A 26,048-nucleotide genomic window follows, 5' to 3' on the forward strand; every position below is an offset into this window, starting at 1 on the left:
TGATCATGGCCATGAATGATTTAGGTACGTAATTTTTTTCCCAGTATATCAAGTACTCGAGATGACAACTAATTAGCGTTCATCATGGTGCATCAGTCTAAAGAAAAAGAGCAGCACGAAACGACATGTTGCGTTATTTCTTCATGACAGTGACTTCCTTCTTTGCGCAAGCTTTACATGTGGCGCCCTCTTGCGGCAATTGCAAATAGGGGAACCTTTCTCTCCGAGCCACGTTGTTTCTCTGGTGTGTGCATGCGTACACCGAGTTACACCGCGATCGTGCGCTGCGAATAGATTTAGAGTTGTGTGCATCGTGATTTTAGCTGTAATGTTCTGCACCACAGGTATTATACTTACCCCTATTCTGTTGCCCTCAATCGAAAGTCTTAGAGAATCCGACACCTACCGACATCGGCCAGTTCTGTGCGATTAGTTGTACATAGGATTCGCACGAGCCATGCGCAAATAGTGTTTGCCGGCATTCTGGAGAGAGGTGAAGACTTGCTGTAAACGGCGTATGTTGTGCGACCAATTAGGAGAAAAGACGACAATGTCATCGAGATAGCAAGGACAACTGCGCCACTTCAGGCCGCGCAGGATTCCGTCCATAATTCGTTCAAAAATGGCGGGTGCCTTGCAGAGACCGAACGGCATTACAGTGAATTCGTACAATCCGTCTGGTGTTACAAACGCGATTTTCAAACAGTCACCCTCAGCCTTGGGCACCTGCCAGTAGCCAGAGCGGAGATCCGGGGAAGAAAATAACTCGGCTCCTCGCAAACAGTCCAGTGCGTCGTCAACACGTGGCAACGGATGCACATCCTTTCGGGTAATCTTGTTAAACCGTCGATAATCGACGCAAAATGGTATGGTACATTTTTTTCCGAACCAGCACGACTGGCGATGCGCGAGGTCTGCGGGAAGGTTGAATGACACCGCGGTTGAACATGTCGTTCACCTGGTCATCGATAACACGCATTTCGGTTGCCAATACTCAGTAGGGACGCCGTCGAATGGGCGCGTGGCTCCCACTATTGATAGCGTGCGAAATATCGCCGTGTGGCCAAGTGGCGTTGCTCGGCAGTTAAACGAGCATGAGAAACCTAATAATAATAATATCTGGGGTTTAGCGTCCCAAAACCACGCTATGATTATGAGAGACGCCGTAGTGGAGGGCTCCGGAAATTTCGACCACCTGGGGTTCTTTAACGTGCACCTAAATCTAAGTACACGGGCCTCAAACATTTTCGCCTCCATCGAAAATGCAGCCGCCGCGGCCGGGATTCGATCCCGCGACCTTCGGGTCAGCAGTCGAGCGCCATAACCACTAGACCACCGTGGCGGGGCAGCATGAGAAACCTTCGAGCAAGAGAAGTTGGTTGTGCTGCGTCGTCGTAAGGTCGCTGGCAATACTTAGTGTGAAAGACTGCGGCAGTGACTGAGGATGTGGTGTCTCGTGGGTGGCCAGTTCGGCGGAGTTGTCCATTTTGTCAAAGACTGAAGATGAAGCCAGTGGCTCGGCTCTGCCAAGGCTTTCGCGGTGGCGCAAAGTAATTGGCTCGTCCGATGGGTTTGACACGTACATCACAGAGGCGCCAAAATAGAACTCAAGGACGGCAAACGGCAGTTGTAGGGATCGGTGGCGAACCCGAGGTTCAGAAGGTGCGAAAAGAACTGTGCCGTTATCTACAGAGTTACAAGATCTGCTGACAAGAGCAGTCGACCAGGCCGGCACGACGGTATCTTCAGAAACCACGATTTTGCGACAAGAATATTTGTTTTCGTCAATAATGTCTGTCAAAAACGGAAACAACTCGATTTCGGCACAGGGGCAATTGACGATCGCATGATGTGTAGAGGGTAAAATCCCTACCTAATGTGACGTCGTGAGAACATGATGGCAACACTATGAATTCTATGACATAGAGGACATCCTGAATGACGACACGGGCTCTGCAGGCGCCGGACGGCTCGACGTGCTGCGCGTTGGCTGTACAAAGGGACAGTCCACAAAGTGGCGTCCTTACTTTTCCGATTCGACTTCAATAACGTTTTAGATGCGAAGCATCTCTTGCTCGGGAGTATGTCTTGCAGTGGGCTAGTCCGCGCGCACACTACGCATGCGCAGGAGGCGAACCGGCCAAGCGGGTTTCCTCTGGGCTGCTGCCCGCAGGAGAGTAGGCGGGGGAGCAGGAGGGCGGCGCGGTGTGCTTCAGGGGGGGGGGGGTGAGGCACGGCTGCTTGTCTCACTCTCCTGCTGTGGGGGTGCGAACGGGTTTTAAAGACGATAGTTTTTCTTAAACGCAGAAATTTCGGTTTGTCTATCTGTCACCCGATTCAGCCACCCGGCCAAAGTTGAACCACTTGCCGAAGGGCCAGCCATTTTGTACTGCTGACTAGGTTCATACTTGTGTACATTGTCGATCAGAAGCAAACATTACGCATATCTGAGGCACAACATCACTAGGTAAATATTAGGTGATGCGTCCCTTTAATAGAAAATACATAAATACGTAATTCTAAAGACCCTAGTTTCTTAAGCTGCGCTGACAATGCGGCTGCGCTGAAAATGCGACGCAGTGCACGCAGACGAACGCCATCTACCACGGAGAAAGGAAAGAACCTCCTCCATGCCCTCTGCACAACATGGCCTCCTAGATGGCGGGCGCGAAACCCGCCGCGCGCCCGCCATTTTGGAGGCCATGTGCACAAACTCATCTTTCTCAACGTATTGCCAGATGGCGCCCATATCTCACGCAGCACAGAGCCGTCGATGGGGAGAGTCTGGCGAATGGGCGGGGCAGTGACGCCGCGGCGCGGCGATGACACTGTTCACGTCACCGCCACGCCTCCGCTCCGGCGGTGTCCGCCATATATAGTCTTTCCGCGCGACGGGCGCACGGCTGAGGCTATGTACGCGCTGTTAATTCGTGAAACCTAGCGCTCCTAAACAAATTGCGAAAGCGAAATTGTGCAAGAACATTGTTATACAAATTTAATGAAGAATATGGAGTGAATTAGACGTGTCCAAATCATCGTGAAACTTAGTTGTGCACGACGATTCAAGTCCACGACGTTCTACGATACGCGCTGTGCTTTTAGAGCGCAGCTCTTACGCGTCTGTTCCTGCGTTGTTCGGCATCGCCGTTGGCGTAGCCAGCGTAACCGATAGAGCGAACGAGGACGAAAGACAGCGAACGTGGATTCTGTCGATATCACGAGCCACTGGCCTCTAACATCGCTTTCTACCTCCGTCATGCGTGCTCGCCCTTCGGTCGGAGCTCGTGCGCATGCAGGGCTGGTGGGAGCGCTGCTACTGTCTCGCTTGTCGTGACGGGGATGTCAATGACGCCCGCAATGCATGCGGGCGTCATCGACAGTGGCGTGCGTAGCACTCGAGCACTGGCAGTTTCTGTGGCATTATGTAACGAATGTTCCAATGCGGATAGCCAGAAATTCAAATACAGTTCGCGTTGCCTCAACACAAAGCTGCTCTCAGAATTCGCATGAGGGAGTATCGTGATCATCGGTGACTTTTCGAGCTATGAAGACCTGTGGGTTTGCGTCTATCTTGTTTTTTTTTTAATTCGAAGCATTTCTTAGCGAACTTCTGCGACTTTGAGCGTGTCTATCTGTCTATCTACCTATCTAGCCGCCTACGAATTTGTGCTCTCCTGGCCGTTTCGTTCACGGGGTGTATACCAAAATTGGCATGACATAAGATGACTGTATGACGAACATAAATGACTGGTCATAACATGAAAATCATGACATGCATGTCATGTACAGCATGAATTACATGCCACAGTCCTGGTGCTCTTGCGGCCGTTTCGTTAATTTTATATATACCAAAATTGGTATGGCTTGACAAGAGTGTATGGCGAACATAAATAACAGGAGCTATTATGAAAATTATGACACGCGTATCATGTACAGCATGACTTACGTGCCACGCTCGTAGTGCGCTGGCGGACGTTTCGCTAGCTTGATATACACCAAAATTGGTATTGCGCGACATGACTGTGTGACGAACATAAATAACGGAAGTTAACACGAAAATCATGACACACGTGTCATGTATAAGATGACTTACGTGCCACGCTCATGGTGCGCTGGCGGCCGTAGCGCTAGCTTGATATACACCAAAATTGGTAGTGCGCGACATCACTGTGTGACGAACATAAATAACGGGAGTTAATGTGAAAATCATGACACGCGTGTCATGTACAGCATGACTTACGTGCCACGCTCATGGAGCGCTGGCGGCCGTTTCGCTTGCTTGATATACACCAAAATTGGTAGTGCGCGACATGACTGTGTGGCGAACATAAATAACTGGAGTTAATGTGAATATCATGACATGTGCCAATGTGTTAATGTGAAAATCATGACACGCGTGTCATGTACAGCATGACTTGCGTGCCACGCTCATGGAGCGCTGGCGGCCGTTTCGCTTGCTTGATATACACCAAAATTGGTAGTGCGTGATGTGACTCTGTGACGAGCATATATAACAGGCGTGATTTTTTGAACATGTCCCGTGACATGTGTTACGTGAGAATAATTGCATAGCACGCCGGAGAAGTCTGTGCACGTGTTCTGGCAGCAATGCAGAAGATGAAGAGGACGGATTGCGTGCCGGTTCATGATGATGACAATTTTTATTTTCCACTAACGGGAATTCTCCAAGCTTAAACAGCCCTGATTTTAAAAGAAGCAGAGATACCAGCGCACGTAATTGTATTAAGGCCACAAAGGCACAAAAGCGGGCGCACACAAGCGGCTTGGCGATCTCGAGCCCTAAAATTCCATCTTAGAGAATTTTAGTGCCGGGACCACAAAGTGTTTTGCGTACGTAAGCCCCTTACGTTCCTTTGTATAGTCCATGGGTGCGGCTGAGAGTACAAGGGAGCGTAAGAGGGTGAATAAGGAAGCGACTTGAAGTCTCCGGCACTAAAACTCTCTAATAAGACAGAAAAAAAAACTGACATGGTCCCTTATGCATTCGCCTAAGACCACTCGAAGGCGAAAGCTGTCTTCCTTTTCTTCAATTGGTGTATTGTTCCTCACGACCCCCCCCCCTCGAAAGCTTTATGACCTATGTTTTGCACTGCCTCTAAGATCGGAGGCACTGCAATCTTTCTACACCACATCTGGTCATGTGCTGACGTCATCGCGTGAGGTCACGTTATTCGACGTCATGATGACGTCACAATTTTTGGTCGTATGGTCACGTCATTACGTGATGACTTTTGACATCCCTCGTGTTGACGCCGCCGACGCGGGACGCCGACGCCACGGACGCCGGCGGTCAATTTTCGCGTTTTCTGAGGCATCTAAGGTTTTCGTCAGAGCAGGTGCCGGACCCCCAGTAGGCGCGTGTTAAATGAAAACAATACCTCGTTCGGCTAGTCTGATAGCGGACATCCTGTTGGATTACTTTACAAAATCATTTTATTTCTGCTCAACTTCTTCGCGCTCTACACTTCCTAATCACGAAATTTCATCGAGCACATTAAGGGCCCCTTGCTATAGTGGAAGAGCTTCCTGCACGATCACTGACATCGTGCACTATACGTGCATGACTAAAAAGCGCAAGGCACATTCGCTTAGCACAGAGGCGCAGATTAATTTACATGCGCGAATTAAATGTGAAACTGGTAGCATGTACACAAGCGGCAACACAGCGGTAAATGACACCATAGGCTGATAGCCACAGAAACGCAGACCACATAACGTACAACACATGCCAGGTAACCGCCGCAGCTGACGCGCGGCGGCACTAGCCTGCGATATCGAATAAATCTTCCCCTCACAACATCACGGTAACATCCCGAGCTCGTGCTCAGAACGCGCAATAAATTACGTAAACGCAACACATCACGCTTGACACTTATAGCGTGATCGCTGAAAAATTTCAATCTGCCCAAGCGACCGAAACGCGAACCATAAAACTCCTTTTTTTTCAGCGTGACAAAATTATTTTTAAAGTTTGTGTGCCTGAAAGGGCCCCATTGCACAACAAATAAGTTTGTGTTAATGGTACGCTGTTTATAATACCAGCAATATTCAAGCTAAACACTCAAGTACGTATCTCGCATAGCACGGAGCAGTCGGTCGGGGTCCATTTTCTGCGTCTGATGTTTCTGATCCAAAGGCGTCGTCGCTTCTTTTCCTTCGGAAGCCTAAAAAGGCGGAAACCCTGCGCGCTGCTCTTTGAACAGCCAACCGCGCAACAGCAGCCCATCGCACGCAACAAGTTCACGCTTGAATGCGAGGAGCAGTCGCCATGAATACGCGCGGCTTCGCACAAGAGCTTCGTAACCTACGAGCGCTCCTCAGCGATCGTGTAAGTACGGCGCGCCGGCGACTCTCCGTCGCGGCAGCGCCGGACTTCGCGCGCGCCGCGCTGTCGCCACTGCCGCCCGCCGCCGGCGGCGAGGAGAGAGGGTTTACGTCACGAGAAGAGGGCGGCGCTGGGGCGGAGCTCGGAGAGCGGCGAGATGAAACAATCGCCAAACTCTCCCGAAGGGTATATATGCCTCAGACGCAGCGCTAATCTACCGTCTTTCGGCGACATTTCGGCGACAAGCACGCATATACGCGGCCAATTTCTGTCCTGCTGTGTACAGCATTCCTCCCGGCTGCTGCTGCTTGCCGGCTCCAGAAGCGGGTTTTGAGGAAAGGGTTTCTGGCTCTCTGGGTGCCTTTGCGACGAGGTCGAGGTCGGTAGCATGCCCAACGAACGCCAACGGAGCGCGATCGTGCAAGTGCTCCGGCCTCGCATCGCCTCATGGTCCCCTTTAGCGGGAGAGGTGTAATTTTTCAGAGAAATTTGAGGCCCTATACATTTCGCTGGCACCGCAGTTCTTGCCTCCTGAACTGCGATATTTAGGTAAGGAAAACGGCGATTGGAGAATGCTGTCTCGGCGAGAGGAGCAGATTCATAGTTGTCCAAACACCTACGGCGGGGTGTGACGTGGCGCATACGTGACCCATGGTGGACGCACACTGTTGGAGACGTTCGGTGGAGGATGGCGACAGTAACGTGCCAAACGTCCAGTAAGGCCACAATGCATACAAATGTGACGGTTGTCTTCCGTCCGCCAAGGATCCTCAGCTCGTGCATATTGTACTGCTGGTCGGGCAGGTGGAGATATTGGCGGGCGCAAAGGCGGGCGAGGTGGGCCGTAACCTTGCAGCCAGGCCTCGAAGCGACTTCGGCATACATCATGGGAGCAGCAGTAGGAGCCTTATGGAGAGAAGGTGAAACGTGGTCGGCTACCTGATCCATGATGATATTTTGGAGAGCGGGCGCCAATGGAGAACTCGACTTGCCGGGAATAAGCGGCATCAGCGAACGCTGACGAGCGACTTCTTCTCGGACGAAATCCTTAATCTGCAGAAGCAAGGATGCGCTATCAGGAGCAACAGCCAAACCCGACATTGAAGTCACCTGTGGAGGAGATTAGCGGGTAGCTGCGCGTTGTTCGCGCATTTCATCGAAACTTTGGCAAAGACTTATTAGTTCCGACAAGCTTGGGGCGGGTTCTTTGATGGCAACATCTAGAAGGCATCATCTTCATTCCCTCTCAATATATGCATGAATTTCTCGGCATCGGTCATTGTGCCATCAACGCGGTTACATAGGTCAAGAACATCTGCTATGTAACTTGTCAAAATCTCACTGCTCTGCTGTGCAAACGTGCAAACCACGCAAACGCTTCTCGGCTCGAAGCTTGCGATCCGCGGGGCACTCGAATACCTGCGTCACGTGAGTTTTGAAGGCAGCCCATGTCGGGAGGTCACGTTCGTGGTTTCGATACCACACACTGGTGACACCACTCGAGTAAAATGACAGCTAATTAAGCTTTCCTGCATCGTCCCAGTCGTTGATCACGCTCACCCGTTCGAACTCAGTGATCCAGTCTTCCACATCCTGCTCTTCTGTACCGCTGAAGATTGGTGGGTCGCGTTGACGCAACGGGCCAGGGAAGACCACTGTAGTCACCGGGGCACTGGTTTGTTGTGGTAGCATTGGTCCCTCTTCCGGCATTGTAGAGGCGGGCATGAGTTTCTGGTTGTGAAGTTCCGGATTTTTCTGCCCAGCACCTCCACCACTTTTTACGGGTTTTATTGAGGTACTGAACGACAGCTATGATCGTAGCAGCAGCAGGCAGGGCGTAGCCAGAAAGCGAACTGTCAGTGTGCGCCAGCCGATGGCGATGGGCTTCTGTGCGTGTCACTCTTCCTCACAATTCATTTATTTTTAAAGACGATAGTCTTTCTTGGGGAAATTAAACGCAGAAATTTTGGTCTGTCCTTCTGTCTGTCTTTCTGTCTGTCTTTCTGTTTGTCGGCACGTCCCTCGATTCAGCCACTCGGCCAAAGTTGAACCACTTGCACAAGGGCCAGCTATCGTGAACGGCTCACTAGGTTCATACTTGTGTACATGGTTGATCAAAAAGCAAACATTACGCATATCTGAGGCGCAACATCACTAGGTAAGTATTAGGTGGTGTGTTCCTTTAATAGAAAATACATAGATACGTAATTCTAGAGACCCTAGTTTCTTAAGCTGCGCTGAAAATGCGACTGCGCCGAAACTTGGCTTCCTCCGTGCCCTCTGCGCGAGCTCATTGTTGTGTTTCGGTTTCAGTTCAGTATTGCACTGTACGAGTGCCATGGGGCGCCGCTCTGGCATTCCTGCTTTACCCAGGCGACGTGAATATAAAAGAGTGTGTGGAGAGTACTCGTTGAGTGCGGACGTTTCTTCTGCTTCGGCGCTTTGCGCCAAACCGCGTGTTCGGGCTGGCTGGCGTCCCCGCCGGTCGCGTTGGTCACCGCCGGTTTTCCCTGCTGCTGCGCCGGGACTACCAGCCCGCAACACAGCATTCACGTTTCCCGACGTATTGCCAGATGGCGTTCATATCTCACACAGCGCCTCTTCTATCGTCTTTAGACGACATTTGCAGCGAAGCACGCAGATACGCGGCCAATTTTTTTTTTGTTTGGTAACGTCTGTGCCGTTCTTTTATCGCTCTGCGTGCGCGTGATGCACCCCTTACATTTTTACGTGTATCTCGCGCTGTTCTATCCGTTTGCGCGCGATCTGTTCGTTCAGAAAATATCAAATCGGTCCTTTACCAACAAAAAAACACTTCCCCTGTTTTATTGAACGCTATAACTATATCAGTGAAGAAATTGGGATGGAAAGCATTAGTGCAAAAAAGCATTAGTGGGTACGAGGTGCTTCGAGGTCTGTGGAAAGGTGTGATGTTTCCGGGGCTTACTTTTGGGAACTCAGTGGTGTGCATGAAGGCAGAGGTGCAATCGGGAATGGACACAAATCAAAGGACTGTGTGACGCCTCCCGTTGGGCGCTCACAGAAAGACGACAAATGAAGCTGTAAAGGTCGATATGGGATGGGAGGATTTGACGCGAGGGAAGCTCAGAGCAAAATAAGGCTTGAAGAAAGGCTAAGGAATATGAAGGCGAGTAGATGGGCAGAGAAGGTGTTTCTTTATTTGTATAGGAAGAGTGTGGACACACAGTGGAGAAAAAGAACTAGGAGGCTCACTAGTAAATATACGGCTGGTAGTGTAAGGAATATGTCAACGAAGAGCGTTAAGCGAAAAGTCCGAGGCGGAGAGGATTTGCTGGACGGCAGCTATGGGGAAAAAACCGGCTTTGAGTAACTACCCAAAGGGCAAAAATGAAATAAGAAGATGGGAATTTTAGGATAATTCAAGGGGAAGGGCTTTACTGTTTGAAGCGAGATCGGGTTGCCTTAGAACGCGTTGTTATAAAGCGAGATTCAGTAAAGAAAACAATGCACGTGCTGCGGGGAAGATAAGGAAACGGCGGATCATGTTCTGATGGAATTTGGAGATATCCACTCAGGTGTACGTTTGGGCACGAGCCTACATGAAGCATTGGGTTCTAGAGACTACAATGAAAAGCTGAACACACCCGTGATTGAAATAAGTAAGAGAGGGTTAGAGTATTGGTGGCAGAATATTAGAGAGAAAGGACAAAATAAATATTGAAAAAAAAGGACATTATGCCGTAAAGGGCAGAGAACTGGGCTGGGAATTTAAGTTTTTTTTTCGGTAGTAAGATAGATTTAATTGAAGTAGAGACACTAGGCCACCACTAAGAAAAAGAAGAGTAAAGGCATTTTTTTTTTGTCGAGCCTGCTGGCACACTGTCACCGCCCTGTTATAAAGGAGACGCTCATAGCATCCATCCATCCATCCATCCATCCATCCATCCATCCATCCTGTGAGCTACCTTTTTCGCCCCAGGAACATTTGTGTTGGTAATCGGCGTATGTGCCTTATTCTCTTTTCTCGAATCCGTGACTGCACGCATTAATTTCGTTCACAATGAATACCTACCTTTTACGAGATTTTTATGCCATTCTAGGCACCTTGAGGGCTGGAGCATTGACTGTTGGCGTGCATGTTACAATCGAAGTATATAAATACAGACCCCGCTAATCCTAAGTTGTCAGAAAACCTCACTTCAAGTTGACCGTTCTTCGAGTGTGAATGGGGACGCAACACTGCCATCATTCTAACACGTTCAGCGCAAAAACCGCGCAGAGGGGCCAAAAAGCGACAAAGGTGCCATTTTTGCACTGAATTATTTAATATGAAATGCTAAGAAGCTCGCTCCCATGCTTCGTACATTATATAAATGCAGACACTGCAACACTTCTAAAAATGGCAGTTAGCAGTGTAACACTCCCAACGGCCATTGACTTCTACTGCCACTGGTATAAACGGTAATGAAATGTGCTCGCGAATCCAAGGTGTACTACATGTAAAACAAAGCGGTCATCGTGCTTACGTTCAAAGCTCAAAAGAGGTAATTTCCTGAGCTTCCTGTGTTTGTATTTGTCATTTATATAGTATAAAATACCGAAAATAAAATGTAAACAATACATCTTGTTCTTCCCTGATCGAGCCCCTCTTTTTTGTTGGCATTCTTTGCAAAAAAATGCGATGCGTCACTTTGCATGTTTGTTGTGCTGGCTTCTGTAACAAGCAATACGATTGGTTTCTTTTTAGATGGTCAAGGCCAACTGTACATTATGTACTATTGGGATTACAATGAACACTGCGCCTTGTTTAGGACCCCAGGTAAGAGACACTGCAAACATTATTTTGTCAGCTTTGTGTTTTCTGGGCGTCCCCTATTTCTGCTGTGCACTGACATCTTGAAAGACACCTGCAATCGATATGCTTTGTACCAGCCATGACTTTTTATAAATTGATGAGTCGATTACAGATGAAAACTGAAAAACTTGTTTTTTGTCCAAGTTGAAAAATTTTCAAGGCACGCTTTACTTAGGTTTACATTGCAAGGAGAAAGCGACACATTTTTACATTCTTGCTCACCTACAAAATAAAAGACAAAAGGGAAGTTCGCTGATGTAATGCCTAAGAAAGAGACACGCATTCACATTTTCGTGCAGCTCTGTATGAATGGGTACATGTTCGTTATTTATGCAACAGGCAACACATGTATTGCGCATTAGTCAAAGAGGCTACCATAGCCTTAGTGAAAATTCCGTGGCTTAAACTTTCCTATTGGTATTCCTTCTTACGCGCTATCACGCGCCCTGTCTGCTACGCATGATCTGGTATTTAGAAAATCGCTTTTATATTGTCACGGGGTCGTGACGTCGACGAAGACAACAGATGGCGTGGTCAAGATGAAACTCTTTATTTGGCCGAACTTGTGGCCAGGAAATGAAAACTCAGACTACAGCAATACACGATGTACACTGATAGCGGCGAACTGGGCGTCGGCCGTCGAACAACTGACCAGCGATCAAGCGCGTCGGCTTTTATACAGGCACTATCGAACTTTCCAGCGATATCGCTGGTGGCGGCGTTATCTCTCGACAAAACTGCAACATTCGCGCGCGGCGCGAAATCTTAACAAAACGATCTACTACAATCGCGAAGCTTCTCGAACACTACTTCGCGGACAGTGTCGAGCGTTGATAACCGTCCTTGCTGGTCAAACTCAAACACATCAAAATAAAACAAGAAGTGGGTGTGGCAATACACATGCGCCGAACTTGCTAGCACTGCACTAGCACAAGGAGACTGCATAAACATGAAAGTTCAAGGGTAACCAAGTTTCAATACTTCTTTATTAACTCGAGCGGATACGTTCTCCAGCAACCTGAGGTATTACTGATCATAGGGGCAGCTTTCGTAGTACGGTAATAGCAGCGCTTCCACTCTAGCCAAAACACCTCTGCACGCTACGCGGACATAAAGGCTAAATGCCCTACACTCTGAGACAAAAACAAATAGTCAAAAGAGGGTCACGGCACTATGACTTTCTTCGGGTATCCATTCGACCCCTTTTGGAAGGTAGAAACAGAAAAAGAGAGTTAACATCTCTGCAGGAGTCACTAGGCTCTCGTGAAGCGCGTTTCGATTGGCTTCCGTGTTGAGGGCGCCGCCGTATACGCCGTACATATCGCGCGTTCGCCGTTCTGCGCCGTTGTGGCAACATAGCTCGTCGACGGAGCCGCGCTGACACAGAGCCTCTGCCTCCTCTCTCAATCTCCACGGTCTTTTGGAATGTGTTGCGTTGGTTGCGCGGATTGTGCGTCTTCGAGTATTGTCTTCAAGCGAACATGCACATCTACGGTGGCGGTGACGCCAGGCTCCGTGCTCTAAGTGACGCTTGGAGTGCGCCATAACCATGGAGCAGCCGACACTGACAACGTCCGCCTGTTAACGGTGAGTGTACTGCTTTCATAGGTACTAATTATACTGATTTAGCTGGGCGTCTGCAGCAGCACGGCGGAAGTAGGCTGCCAGCCATTTCCAACAGCAGCCTGCGTCCGCGGGACTGTTGCGGTTACCCAAGGAAAACTGTCAGTTAACGAGTTGACACCGTTGTGCGCGTTGCTGTGCAAGCTCCCATAAAATGAACGATGCCAACAATTATCAAGGTTCATTCTTTGCTGATAGCACATTGTATCACCGCTGCTGAAGGTACAAGATGTCGTTTTGAGATGCGCTTTAGTCTACTTCGTAATAACACCTCTATCGACATTGAGTGTGCAGCGTGCTTCCGCGCGGTCGAACATAAAAAAAAAGATGGTTGATCCCTCCGTCATAGAAATCGGAATAACTCGCAAGTAAAGCGTGCCCTTACAGAATTAACTGAATGTTTACAGAAGTAACTGAATAGATATAAGAGAGTTTGCACAATGTATATCGATGTCTGAAAGCTATGGCACCGTTTACCGTGCACTTAAGAACACCAGGTGGTCGAAATCTCCGGAGCCCTCCACTACGGCGTCCCTCATAATCACATCGTGGACTTGGGACGTTAAACCCCTGATATTATTATTAATATAGCACCGGTTAACGTGGATGCACCCACTTTGATGATCGGTGGTACATCTCCATCGCGACGACTAACGTCCATGTTAAATGATTAAGCAAACCCTTGTGGTAGCTGTAGTAGTTAACGGTGAAAGCGCAATCAGAGAACGAGGTGTGATAGCCAGAAGAGCGTCGAATATTGGACGCAGCACTTGGTCGCCATCCTGCGGCATGTCAAAATGTGATTGAACACCACGCCCGGACCAGAGGGAAACACAAAGCGCGTCGTACGGCCCCGGTAGCCTGGCCGCGATATTAGGGGCGAAGCTCCTTAAGGCGGCACCCGTTCGTCCCTCGTAGTCGTAGTAGTAGTAGTGCGTAACCAGTCGTAACGCTAGTACCAGATTTTTACCTCCAAGGTGGTGCCGGTGGGAGATTTTTCCTGTGCGTTGTTGAACAATAAAAAATTCGCAGCGTGCGCGTTAACTAAAAGCCGAATTCTTCTGTCTCTCATTCCCCATTAGCAGCCATTGGCGTGTTCCAGTAGGAAACGTTAGTAGAAGTAGAAGTGTAAGTGTTAGCTAAAAGCCGACTTCTTCTGTCTCTCATTCCCATTAGCAGCCATTGTTTACCTCCAAGGTAGTGCCTGGTGAGATTTCTCCTGTGCGTTATTAAACAATAAAAATTTTGTTCAAAACGCCGTTAATTGATGAAATAAACCAACGAAAGACGCCAGATGTTTTCTAAAAGCAAAACGAAAGAACGCCAGCTGCTTAACGAAATACGCCAGATGTTTTCTAAAGCAATGGTCTTCTAAACAATGAAAATTCACAGCGTACATGTAAAATTAAAGTGAGCTGCAAGTCGTCATAACTCATCGAACCTTTAGTATAAACGCGCCCGATCTCACGTCGGTGATGATGTACTGGGCAGAATTCACGGAAGATTCACGGTTTACCGATGAACCTCCGCAGCTTCGCCCACTCATCATCATTCACTCCGTGGATATGCTGTGATTTTTTTTGTCGGGGCGAAAGCGTCAGCGGGGAATGCGGTGTTAGAGCCAGTTGAGGCAGGCGCGCGTCGCAGAGCTATTTTTGATTTGGATAAGCGTGATGCTATGAGGGAGGCCGACGCTTTTACGACGCTCGTTCTAAGATAGCCACCTCGCGGTGTGTTAAGGCATTGATAAAATTGAACTTCTATTGACAACGCGCCGAATGGGGCGGATGTGTAACGCGCTGCAGGGGCTAATCGCGGAGGGCACAGTAATGACGAATTACTTTACTTTAGCGCTCCGAGACGGCAACACCACCCCGCCGACCGGGAGAGTTGTAGATATAAAAGTTGCGTTTGTAAAGTTTCTACAGTCTGTGACCGTGGCGCAGTGGGTAGCGTGCCCGGCATCTGTTGTTGCGGACCGAACGGTCGTGGGTTCGATGCCCGTGGGCGGAACTTTCTTTCTTTGCCATCTGTGCGTGTATATTTTCGACGTCATTTCCGTGACGGAAATATGTCAGTGAAGTCTTGGTGAACCCCGGCATAAAACATTTTCGTGTTAAAAAAGTCCGTGTACGGAACACTTAAACGCACTATATGCATTAATGCATTTTGAAAATTTTTCAGCGCGAACGGGACGGAGCACAAAGAAGAGGACACAAGACGAGCGCTGTCTAACAACTCAAGTTTATTGACAGAAAACTTCAAACACCTGACAACCAACAACGCATGCGCAAAATTTACCTGTAGTCAAAGAACTCATTAAGCTATATATTGTGTTTTTTGTTGGGATAAGGACAGTAGTTTGAGGTGCAGATATAATGCCTGCTTCCACCACGTACGCGTTAGTCACTTAAGTGGGACACGCCTCGCCGGTAAGGTGAAAAGCTCGAGGCTTTCGACGGTGCGCGCTATCCCTCGTTTCTGTTTCCTGTTCTCGTGGTTTCCTACAACGGCGATGGCGTTCGGCGTTATAAAAGAATCGAGTGAGTGACTTAGTGTACGTGAGTGTGGGAGCTACGTGCGGTAATTCTAGCATGTGACATGTCCAATCTCGACGTAGACGGCGTCCGCGCGCGCTAGGTGTCGCTCGGGTGCTCGTACTCGCATGTGTTTATCTCATTATTTAAGAATTACATTTGTAAAACTCGTGGTCAGTAACCACACACGACGTGCCAATGAATTCTCGAGGATGAGCTTGGGTGTGGGAATATGCCGGCGCAAAGCCGGGCTTATTCTGAAAGCAAATTTTGAAGCGACTTCTCAGACTAGAAGTGCTTTCATTGGAGATAGCCAGAGCTTATTGCGAAACGAGGTTCCAGCTTTCATTCACATGAAAGTTTGTTTTTGTTGCAAAATTATTTAAAACAAAACATTCGTGTAAGCTGTGGGCACAGTAACGGTTTATTGAACAAAGGATGGTTTTAAATAGTAGTAATCAGTGTATGTCTGTTCGTTATTCCCAGAACCCCGGATCGCCTCTCCCGCCTCTTCACTCCAGTCGACAGCCACATACGGGGAAAGGAAGAGGTCGCTATGGTACGGCGCTTCATCACTCATGATGGGAAAATCAACAGCGGCGTTCGCCCTGTCAGCGAGGTAGTCGGTCCTACATTTTCTTTGGTTGAAAAGGCGACGTAGGAGAAGAGGTGAATGAAACCCACGCAATGGAGCCTTAAAGGACCCCTGACACCGAATCTGGAAACGCGAGATGCTTGTGTTGTTTCAGTCCTGCATGCGGGCACTTCTGACCGATTGTGAGTGACGAGCGTTGCCTTTAAGATATTTTAATTTGGTTTCAAAGTAAGCCTGAGAGCTCATCTGAACATTGAACTCCTATCGACATAACCACTAGTATGACGTAGACGTAGGCCCCTTGTGACGTTGCAGAGGTAAAGCAAGTATTGTCGACGTCACAGACAGAAATGCGCGCGGTGCACTGTGGTTATAGTGAACTAGAACCAACTTCCTAGTGGCGCGAACGGGAGGATGCAGGCGTTCCTCTTGGCGAATAAAACTCCAGGTGGCGCCAGTGCAACTTTTTCTAGTCGCACCGCCCCTTCTGCTGTAGCGCTTGCGCGCGTTTCTTGTGTGCATTTCTCCACGTTCCGCGTCGTTGTAGCGGTGCCGTGCATTAATAGTCAGTTTCAGTTTAGCGCCTACTACATATATGTTGACGCAGCCTGTCATTTGGAATGGTTGGCAGGCTGGGTCCGCAGAGCTGCTGCGGATGCCCAAATAAAACTGTGTAACGCGTTTAACAGAGAACGTGTATGCCGGTCGCTTCGACTAACTTCCAATGAATATTGTTTTCGGCTGTTTCAGGAGGTTGAAACAACTTACACACGTAATTGTACCCGCGATTGAGAATAATTTCATTCTAATTTTAAGCAACTTGCACGTGGCGAGTGCGTGAGATCGAACAGTGGACCATACGCTGGGAATGATAATTTTTGTCCTTATTCTTTGCAGGTCAACGCTTTAGAAGAAAGAAAAATTAAAGCGCTTTCGGGTGAGGACGTACAACAGCGGTGTCTAAGCGGCGTCTGTAGTGAACTGGAATCGTTATAATTTATTGTCATACTCTTATGTTTTTCTTTATATTTCACTACAGCTGCTTCGACTAAGGCGCAGCTACCATATTTCAGACGCCAGAGATACACCAGCTCACGGCGTCTCGCCGTTCTTCAACGGCGGCGCCAAGCAGTGCTGTCAGCACTAGACGCTTGTAAAAAAATAAAAATAATCTGCCGGGTGGCAACAAAAAGAGCAACGCATAGTGAGTCCACTATAGGCGAACGTATCGGAGTGCTAGAAAAAAGTGCAGCCGTGATCCTTGCAGAGAGAAGACGCGTTCGGTTTTAGCCGCTGCATTGCCAGGCTCCTCCGTTCAAAACAATCGCAACCTCAGCATCCGCCACTTGCGAACCGTCGTCGGACTCGTTAGACGATGAGTAGGGCCACGAATCTGCGTCTGACAGCGAAGACATCGTATACCACGTGCTCGACGAGCAGACGAACTTCTCCAACTAGCAGCTCAAGAAGCGTGTGGCTGACGTCACCCAATACTGAGCGTACGTCATCACGCGTGCCCTGAGCCGCTACCGCCGCGGCGCGGCGCTCGTTTTTTATCCTCTTTCTGCGCGCGTTTTGAACCTACACTAAAAATGACCATATTTAACGCTGCTAGGATTAATTAGACATCACGTAGGAGCATTTGCGGTGTCATTCCGTGATTACAAGACATAGACCTACTTATTGCAACACAAATGTCACAAACTAAAAATCGGCTGTCAGGGGCCCTTTAACCAATTTCATTTGTCTATAAAAGAGGCTCACATCATCTTCAGGTGCAAGTTAGTTAGCAAGTGACATGTTAAAAAAGATCTACTTTCGCAAGTTGTGTTTTGCACCATAACGGCGAAAAACTTCGTTCCTTACCATGCCTGTTTGCATTTGTTGTGAGCCTTGATTATGTGTGTGTAAATCACCAATTGTGTGGGTTTTGCAAACTCTCACTACAATTCCGTTTTCTCATCATTTTATCACATTCTGCTTTTCAGGCACCAATTTTCATGGCTGCTCATGATGAACAGGAGCGACACCATTGCAAGTCACAAGTCGGATGCCTCCAGCCGTCACCACTTTTCGATTTATTTATAATCACAAAGAATAAATATGGAAACATGGTGTGCATTTCTGCAGTTGATTCTGCGCCATTGACACTATGCCCGTCACAGTCACACATTTGAGTTGGCTATACTCATACAAGCATGTAAAGGAGGGACACCTCAGCTGCTTAACTGAAAACCAGAGACCACCTTTTCGCCTTTTCTATATTACTCTGCTGCAAAAGGAGTGGTGTTTTCAAAGAACTCGATTAGCAGAAATTCCGGGATCGGTGTAGGTGTCGTTGGTTGTGAGCGAAAAATCATCATCTTCTCCGTGACCGAAAAATCGAGAAAGCTGCAAATAAAATAAATAATAAAAATGTTGGGTCCGAGTGAGAATCGAACCCATGCAGTGGCTAGCAGATGTTCTACCACACAACCAGGCCTCTGTTTGGGACTGCACTGGAGGTAACTTTCATGCTTCACAAACATACGCGTCCTGTATACGGGTGTCACAGTACGAGATTTAGTATCGCAGTAACATTTCGTGGTACAAGCATTCATTGCCATCGGGCGTCGCAACATGTCAATATCATAATGACATTTAATTGGTGGTTTAAAGCCAGCCACCCATTACAAAAGGTACACACATTGCTGCGAGTATTCCTTTAAGACCACGTGGTGGGTGTATCGCCACTTCGAAAAAGTTTGTCGCGCATAATTGCTCCTGGATTAAAGCATGCTACCCATTACATAAGGCACACACCTCAGTGCGCGCATTCTGTTACACACACGTAGTGGTCGAAGTACACACTGGGAGCAGGATATCGCTATCACGTTCATCTTTAAAGGCGAAGCTTAGGCGTCCCCCAATTGTTTTTCTGATTAAATTTTTCTAATTTCATGCGATAGTGTTTACTTTTTTTATTTTCGAAAGTCTGCTCTTAGGCATAATAGTTACTGATTCAGAAATACACATACACATTTGCTTCGTGTATGAAGTCCAGTAATGAGCGGTGGTGAGGTCCACTAATCGAGCGGTGAAGGTCGGGTGGGCGGCCAGGCCTGAGGCCTGTTGCACGTATGCGACGACGGCTTAAATGTAGATCCTTGCAAGTCCACAATAAGTGTGTCACAGTTACATACCGGATTAGGGCGTCGCAAAATGGACACGATGTACCATACGGGCCGCGGTACTTTTGCTCCCAAAGGGTGGTCACGTGTTTACGGACACCGGCAGCGGCTCCGGCGGACGAATATACGATACCGAAAGAGGCTCTTGTTGCGATTCCACATCAGCTTTCGCTGTAAAACTGGCAGTCGGACAGCTAAATATGAAACTGTTTTTGGACGTCGTCAGCGCAAGGCAATATCGATAATATCTCAGAGGTATTTTTGAGTATCTGCAATTCAGTATTGCGGTACATTTTAACAATGTATTTGTAACATAACGGTGAAATCTTTTTATATGTGTTCATTATATCGCGATGTTGTGCAAGACCCGGGTATCTCGTTGTGTTATTTTTATTTTTTAAAACAAAATCAGCTAACGTGTTTCCAAGGCGAAAGGAAAACTGTTTTATTCTGAGCCGAGGAACGCACTCGGCTCAGAATGGGTAAAAAAAGAATGCGGTGAAGGGTTTCTACTATTCGCAAAATGGCCCATGCGGTAAAGCGCCCGACGCCAGTCACACTAGCATCACGGAGACACCATTTCCGGCCTCTGCGACTAAAATCGTTCCCTCTCAAGCCGAGCCGATGCTGTCGCTAGCCGACGCTAGAAAACCTTCTCAGCAAAAGAGATATTAAAGGGACCCTCTAACACTTTTCCAGACCTCATTCTTTTACATTTTTTACTTTCGGGTTACGTAGACTGAAGGCTGAAGAGATTAGTGCAGCAAGAACGGCAGCGATAGGTGCACGCAGTCCGAAGTTATTCAGCCTAGAAGACTGAAAATACAATAAAATGGAGGCCTACCCTCAGCTCGATTTTCGCAGGGTCACCTGACCACGTTTCACTTACCCTGTGACGTCTGATGGCGCCCCAGTGAAATTAACTGAAAGAACCTACGTACGGGAAGATTGCATACAATGTTGCCCGTTCTTTCCAACGTAATGATGACGCCGTTGCGATAGTAACAAACAATGTGGTGCAAACAATGTGGTGCCTGTCCTGTGCCTTCTTTTACTTCGTCGTCGTCTAGTGAGCGCTGTTTCAACAAAGCTGAAAATGCGACTGCGCTGAAATTTGCCTTCCTCCGTTCCCTTCGCACGAGCTCATTGTTGTGTTTCGGTTTCGGTTCTGTATTGCACTGTACGAATGCCATGGGTTGGTGTTGAAAAACTTTAGTTTTGAGAAGGCCAAGAAGGTGAAAAAAAATAGTTAAAAAATGAAAAAGCAGCGTTGTGGGCGGCCTTCAGCCTGCCGGTTGTGGGCGCCGCTCTGGCGTTCCTGTTTTACCCAGGTGACGTGTAAATAAAAGTGTGTGGAGAGTACTCGTTGAGTGCGGACGTTTCTCTGCTTCAGCGCTTCGCGACAAACCGCGTTTTCGGCCTGGCTGGCGTCCCCGCCGGTCGCGTTGGTCACCGCAGGTCTTCGCCTGCTGCTGCGCCGGGACTACCAGCACGCAACACAGCACTCATGTTTCCCGACGTATTGCCAGATGGCGTCCATATCTCACACAGCGCCTCTTCTATCGTCTTTACACGACATTTGCAGCGAAGCACGCAGATACGCGGCCAATTTTTTCCCTTCAGTTTCTTCAAACAACGGCGCCTGGAGCGTCCCCAGCGCGTTTCCTCCAGCGCCGTGGTATAGCCGTGGCGTTCGGCGCATTCTTTGCCGGGCACTGCAGTTTTACAGCTGCAAAAGTCTAAGATCGTTGGTCTAGTTGGTGTTAAGTGAAAAAAGCATGCTAAAGAAAAACTAAACCCAATAATAACGCCTTTTGTGATGCAACGCCGTTATTACTTCTAACATTACATTTATCCAATCATAGGCCAGCACTCATCTTCGTCATTTCCACCCTCAATAGTTCCGGCGAGCGCCACTACGCGTTGATGCGGTCGGCAGCGATGTAGGCGCTTCAAAAACGTGTTGGAGGCCCCTTTAAATGCGAAGCATTTCGTGTTCAACTAAAGGCACTTAGACCGTTACTATCTACGTATTTACATTGTAAGCAAAAAAACATGGCTGATCCCTCCGTCATAGGACTCGGTATAACACGAAAGTCAAACGTGTCTACGCAGAACTCGTGCTTATCGTGTAGTGGTATATGTGAGCTTATACAATGTCTATTCGCGTTTGGCAGCTATAGCACCGATTGGCGTGGATGCACCCATGTTGACGCCTAGTTCGTAAAGGTTTTTAGCTTGAGCCGCAAACGCATGCGTCCCGCTGGCCTCTGTCTCGCTCCATCAAGGCACGACATTCGCCCGTCGAAATCGCGTCCTTTCTGCAACGCATATTGCAGCAGTTTTGTTAGTCGGTGCTCTCGCAATCGAAGTAGTCGGCGGCGGAGAAATATCGTTGGTGCATGTGGAAGCTGCACTCCTCCGATGAGCCGGCGCACGCTGACACGAAGCGAAAGGCAAAGAACGTAACTGCGTGTAGGGTGCCTCGGCGACGCCAGCGCGGCCAGTGTCCCCTCTGGTATCGAGACGCTTTAAACATGACCTCCGATATCGCGCGCAATCTCGGAGTAAGCGCTTTAAGTGTCGATCATGACGCATTACTTCTTTTCGCATTTCACAGATGCCAGCACCGCGCCGCTCCTCCCCGCCTACCTACACCGCCAACAGAGCGCGCCGTGCGAGAGAGAATGTGCGAAAGATTTAAGGCACGTTCGTGAAGTGTCCAGCATCTATCTGCCAGGGGGCTTAGTTAGTTTCGCGTCGGGTGCTTACCGTCGCGGCAGCAACGTCGTGGGTTCGATTCCCATCGGCGGATCTTTTTCTTGGTTTTTTTTCTTTCTCACCTGTTGGCGTCCATTTTATGAACGTCATATCCGGTAACGGAAGTACTTAGTGGACCCCGCCATAAAACACGATCGTATTAAAAAAAAGATTTTAAAGAGGGTCATGGCACCGCGACTTTCTTCGGTTGACCGTTTTGACTCATTTTGGAAGGTATAAGTAGAAAAAAAAGATGGCTGATCCCTCTCTGATAGGAATACCTATAACACGAAAGTGAAACTTGTCGTCACAGAAGTAGTTGTTTCTTTATAGTGCATTGGTATATGAGAGCTTGTACAATGTCTACTGTTTCTTCGCAGATATAGCACCGCTTGATATGTACGCACCCACGTGGACGCCTAGTCGCACGTCTCCGTACCGACGACTAACGCCCATGACCATGATTTAACCCTTGCGGTAGCTGACGTTCTTAACATATACGTGGACACCGCATGGTGCATCCCGCGCAAAGGTGGCGTCAACAAGCACGTAATAAACAGTGATACTCGATATGCACTCTTTGAAAGCGTCGTAAAACGCGAAGAGAAATGCTACGCGCGCCGTGTCCTCCGTCTAGCCTGGCCGATATTTTTCACAGGGCGAGCGACGAACGCGGTGCGACAGCCAGGTGAGCGTCGGAAAGCTATTTTTCGATATGGATGGATGCTATGGGCTCGGCTTGGGCTAAAGTCACCACATCGCGGTGTGTTAAATCTTTGATGAAATTACACTTACAGTGGAAACGCATCCAGTGGAAATAGCATCCGTACACCCATCCAAGAGCACGGGGAGAGGAATGTGTGAAATATAAAATGCGCTTCATGTAGCCTCCGTTATGCGTTTTGCGGTAGCTCAGTGGGCTACACGCCCGCCAGCCATCGTCGTGGGCCGAGAGGTCATGTGTCCGACTCCTACAACGAAACTTTTTCTTGTAGTTTTTTTCTATTCCCATCTGATGGCGTGACATTTTCCTGACGTGTTTCCGTCACGGAAATGCGTCAGGAAAGTCTTGGTGGATCCCGGCATAAAACACTTTCGTGTTAAAAGATAGTTAACATTTCTGCAAATGTTACTCGACTCTCGTGAAGCGCCTTTCAATTGGCTTCCGAGCTGAACAAGCCGCCGTATACGCCAAGCACATCGCGTAGTTGCCACTCGAAACCGTTTTGGCGCCGCGACTCGCCCACAGAAGCGGGCGCCCCGCACGGTGGCGCGGCGCGTACGCGTCCTCCCTCGGTATCTTCTGTCTCTTTGAATATATTGCGTTAGCTGCGTGGGATGCGTGTCTTGTAGTTTTGTGTTCCCGAGAACATGCGTATCTCCGGTTGCGGTCACGCCATAATGTACGCGGAGGCGCCGTGCTCGAAGTGACGCTTGGAGGGCGCCATATTCATGAAGATGCGGGACGGACAACCTGGGCCTGTAAACGGTGAGTGTACTGCTTCCGTAGGTAGTAATTGTACAGCTTTAGCTGGGCGTCTACAGCAGCTCTGCAGAATTAGGCTGCCTGCCATCTCCAACAGCAAGCAGCCTGCGTCCGCGGAGCGGTTGCGAATGTGCAACCTAAAACTTCAGTGACCAAGATGAGATCCGTAAACGCGTGGTTCTACAAGCTCCCGTGCAATCATTTATCAAGGGCTATTGGTTGCTGACCGCCCATTGTGTCTTCACTGCTAAAGGTGCACGATGTCGTTTTGAGATGCGCATTAGTGTTCGTCATGATAAGATTTCCATCGATACTGAGTGTACAGTGTGCTTCCGCGCGTGGAAACGTGAAAAAAATTACACCATCTCCGGCTAAAGGGAACCATGTGTGGATGCGAAGCAGTGGGGAGATGGTTGGCTTGAGCGGGAGATGGTGTAATTTTTTTTCTTGCGTTCTCGAGCCTGTGCCATCTTCTGGTGTAGAATCAGCACTGTCTTCTAGTCTCCATCCAGCTCCCGCTGCGTGGAACTGCCGGTGTCCGAGGTACGCGACTCCCGCGAAGTCACAAGATTATGTGCGTCTGCCTCTCTGCAGTCCATGTCATTGGTGTCGTCGTGGGCTTCTTCAGCGAGGGAAGTAGAGCACGAGCACCCCGCGTCTAGAGCCACAGAAGCAGAGGCGGCCATCGGCCGCTCGTGCCACGTCAAGACGCCGGAGGCATTGCTGCTGCCTACTCGTCGCAGGAGAGGATGAGGCGCGCGAGAGGAGGAGCGTAGGAGAGAGGGGGAGGGGACGCACATGCGCTGGCGCTCATTGCGGCGTTGCACAGGAGAGAATGAGGGGCGCGAGAAGGGGGAGGGCGTAGAAGATAGACGGGGAGGGGACGCGCAAGCGCAGTGAAGCGCGGACGCTACCGGACACAGCCCCGAGCAAAAGATGCTTCGCATCTAAAAGAAAGTCGTTGTACAGAACGCTTGGAGGCCCTAAAATGGTTTTCTTTGGCTTCAACACGGTGGTTTGAGAAGCAGAAGGCCCATAAGCTTACTGTCCGTTGTCTACAAGCTATTTACAAAAGTAATTGCTAACAGAATTAATACGACATTAGAGTTCAATCAACCAAGGGACCAGGCAGGATTTCGTACAGGATTCTCAACAATAGACCATATTCATACTATCAATCAGGTGATAGAGAAATGCGCGGAATACAACCAACCCTTATACATAGCCTTCATAGATTACGAGAAGGCATTTGATTCGGTGGAGACATCAGCAGTCATGCAGGCACTGCGGAATCAAGGCATCGACGAAGCCTATATAAACATAATGGAAGAAATCTACAGCGGATCCACAGCCACTATAGTCCTCCATAAAGAAAGCGACAGAATCCCAATAAAGAAGGGCGTACGGCAGGGAGACACGATCTCTCCAATGCTATTCACCACGTGTTTACAGGAGGTTTTCAGGGCCCTAGATTGGGAAGAATTAGGATAAGAGTTAATGGAGAGTATCTCAGTAACCTGCGATTCGCTGATGACATTGCATTGATGAGTAACGCGGGAGACGAATTACCGCTCATGATAACTGAACTGGATACGGAAAGTAGAAGAGTAGGTCTGAAAATTAATATGCATAAAACTAAAGTAATGTGGAACAATCTTGGCAGAGAACAGCGCTTTGCGATAGACGGCGAGACACAGGAAGTTGTAAAGGAGTACGTCTACTTAGGACAGGTAGTAACCGCGGAGCCGCACCACGAGAGTGAAATAACTAGAAGAATAAGGATGGGTTGGGGCTCATTCGGCAAGCATTATCAAATCATGAATGGTAATCTACCACTATCCCTCAAGAGGAAGGTATATAACAGCTGCATCTTACCGGTACTTACCTACGGAGCAGAAACCTGGAGACTTACAAAGAGGGTTCAACTTAAATTGAGGACGACGCAGCGAGCGATGGAAAGGAAAATGATAGGTGTAACCTTAAGAGACAGGAAGAGAGCAGAGTGGGTCAGGGAACAAACGGGGGTTAAGGACATCATAGTTGAAATCAAGAAGAAGAAATGGATATGGGCCGGGCACGTAGCACGTCGGCAGGATAACCGGTGGTCATTAAGGGTAACTGACTGGATTCCAAGAGATGGCAAACGCGTGAGGGGGAGACAGAAAATTAGGTGGGTAGATGAGATTAAGAAGTTTGCAGGTATTACGTGGCAGCAGAAAGCACAGGACCGGGTTGATTGGCGGAACATGGCAGAGGCCTTTGCCCTGCAGTGGGCGTAGACAGGCTGATGATGATGATGATGTAGTATGATGTTTCCAGCACGTATGCGGTAGTCACTTAAATTAAACACGCCTTCCAGCAAGGTGAAACGCTCTAGACTTTCGACGGAGCGCGTTGTTGGGGCCGCCGCCGTGAACTCTTTTCCCCTCATCTATGTTTGCTGTTTTCGTGGTTCGCCTGCATCTGCGGTGATGTTCGGTGTTAAAAAAAAATCGAATGAGTTTACGCGACTGTCGGAGATACGTGCAGTAATTCCAGCATATGACATGTCTGTTGCCAACGTAGACGGCGTCCGCGAGCGCTGGGTGTCGCTTTTTAGCGGCGAAGCTCCTTAGGGTGAGGGTCGTTCACTCCTCTGTAGTAGCAGTAGTAGTAGTATGTAGCCAGCTCTAGTTTAATGAATTGCTCCCTAGA

The 26,048-nt window shown here is 48.7% G+C and overlaps 1 protein-coding gene across 1 annotated transcript in view; it reads left to right on the forward strand.

Annotated features, from left to right (window-relative positions):
- Positions 1 to 26,048, forward strand: part of LOC119405985 (uncharacterized) — a 92,953-nt gene that overhangs the window by 54,531 nt on the left and 12,374 nt on the right. The window contains exon 5 of the mRNA XM_049419277.1: positions 11,076 to 11,147. Coding sequence (XP_049275234.1) covers positions 11,076 to 11,147 — 72 coding nt within the window. The remainder of the gene's footprint in view (positions 1 to 11,075; positions 11,148 to 26,048) is intronic.

Source organism: Rhipicephalus sanguineus, chromosome 9, assembly GCF_013339695.2.
Source record: "Rhipicephalus sanguineus isolate Rsan-2018 chromosome 9, BIME_Rsan_1.4, whole genome shotgun sequence".
In the NCBI taxonomy this organism is placed as follows: Eukaryota; Metazoa; Arthropoda; class Arachnida; order Ixodida; family Ixodidae; genus Rhipicephalus; species Rhipicephalus sanguineus.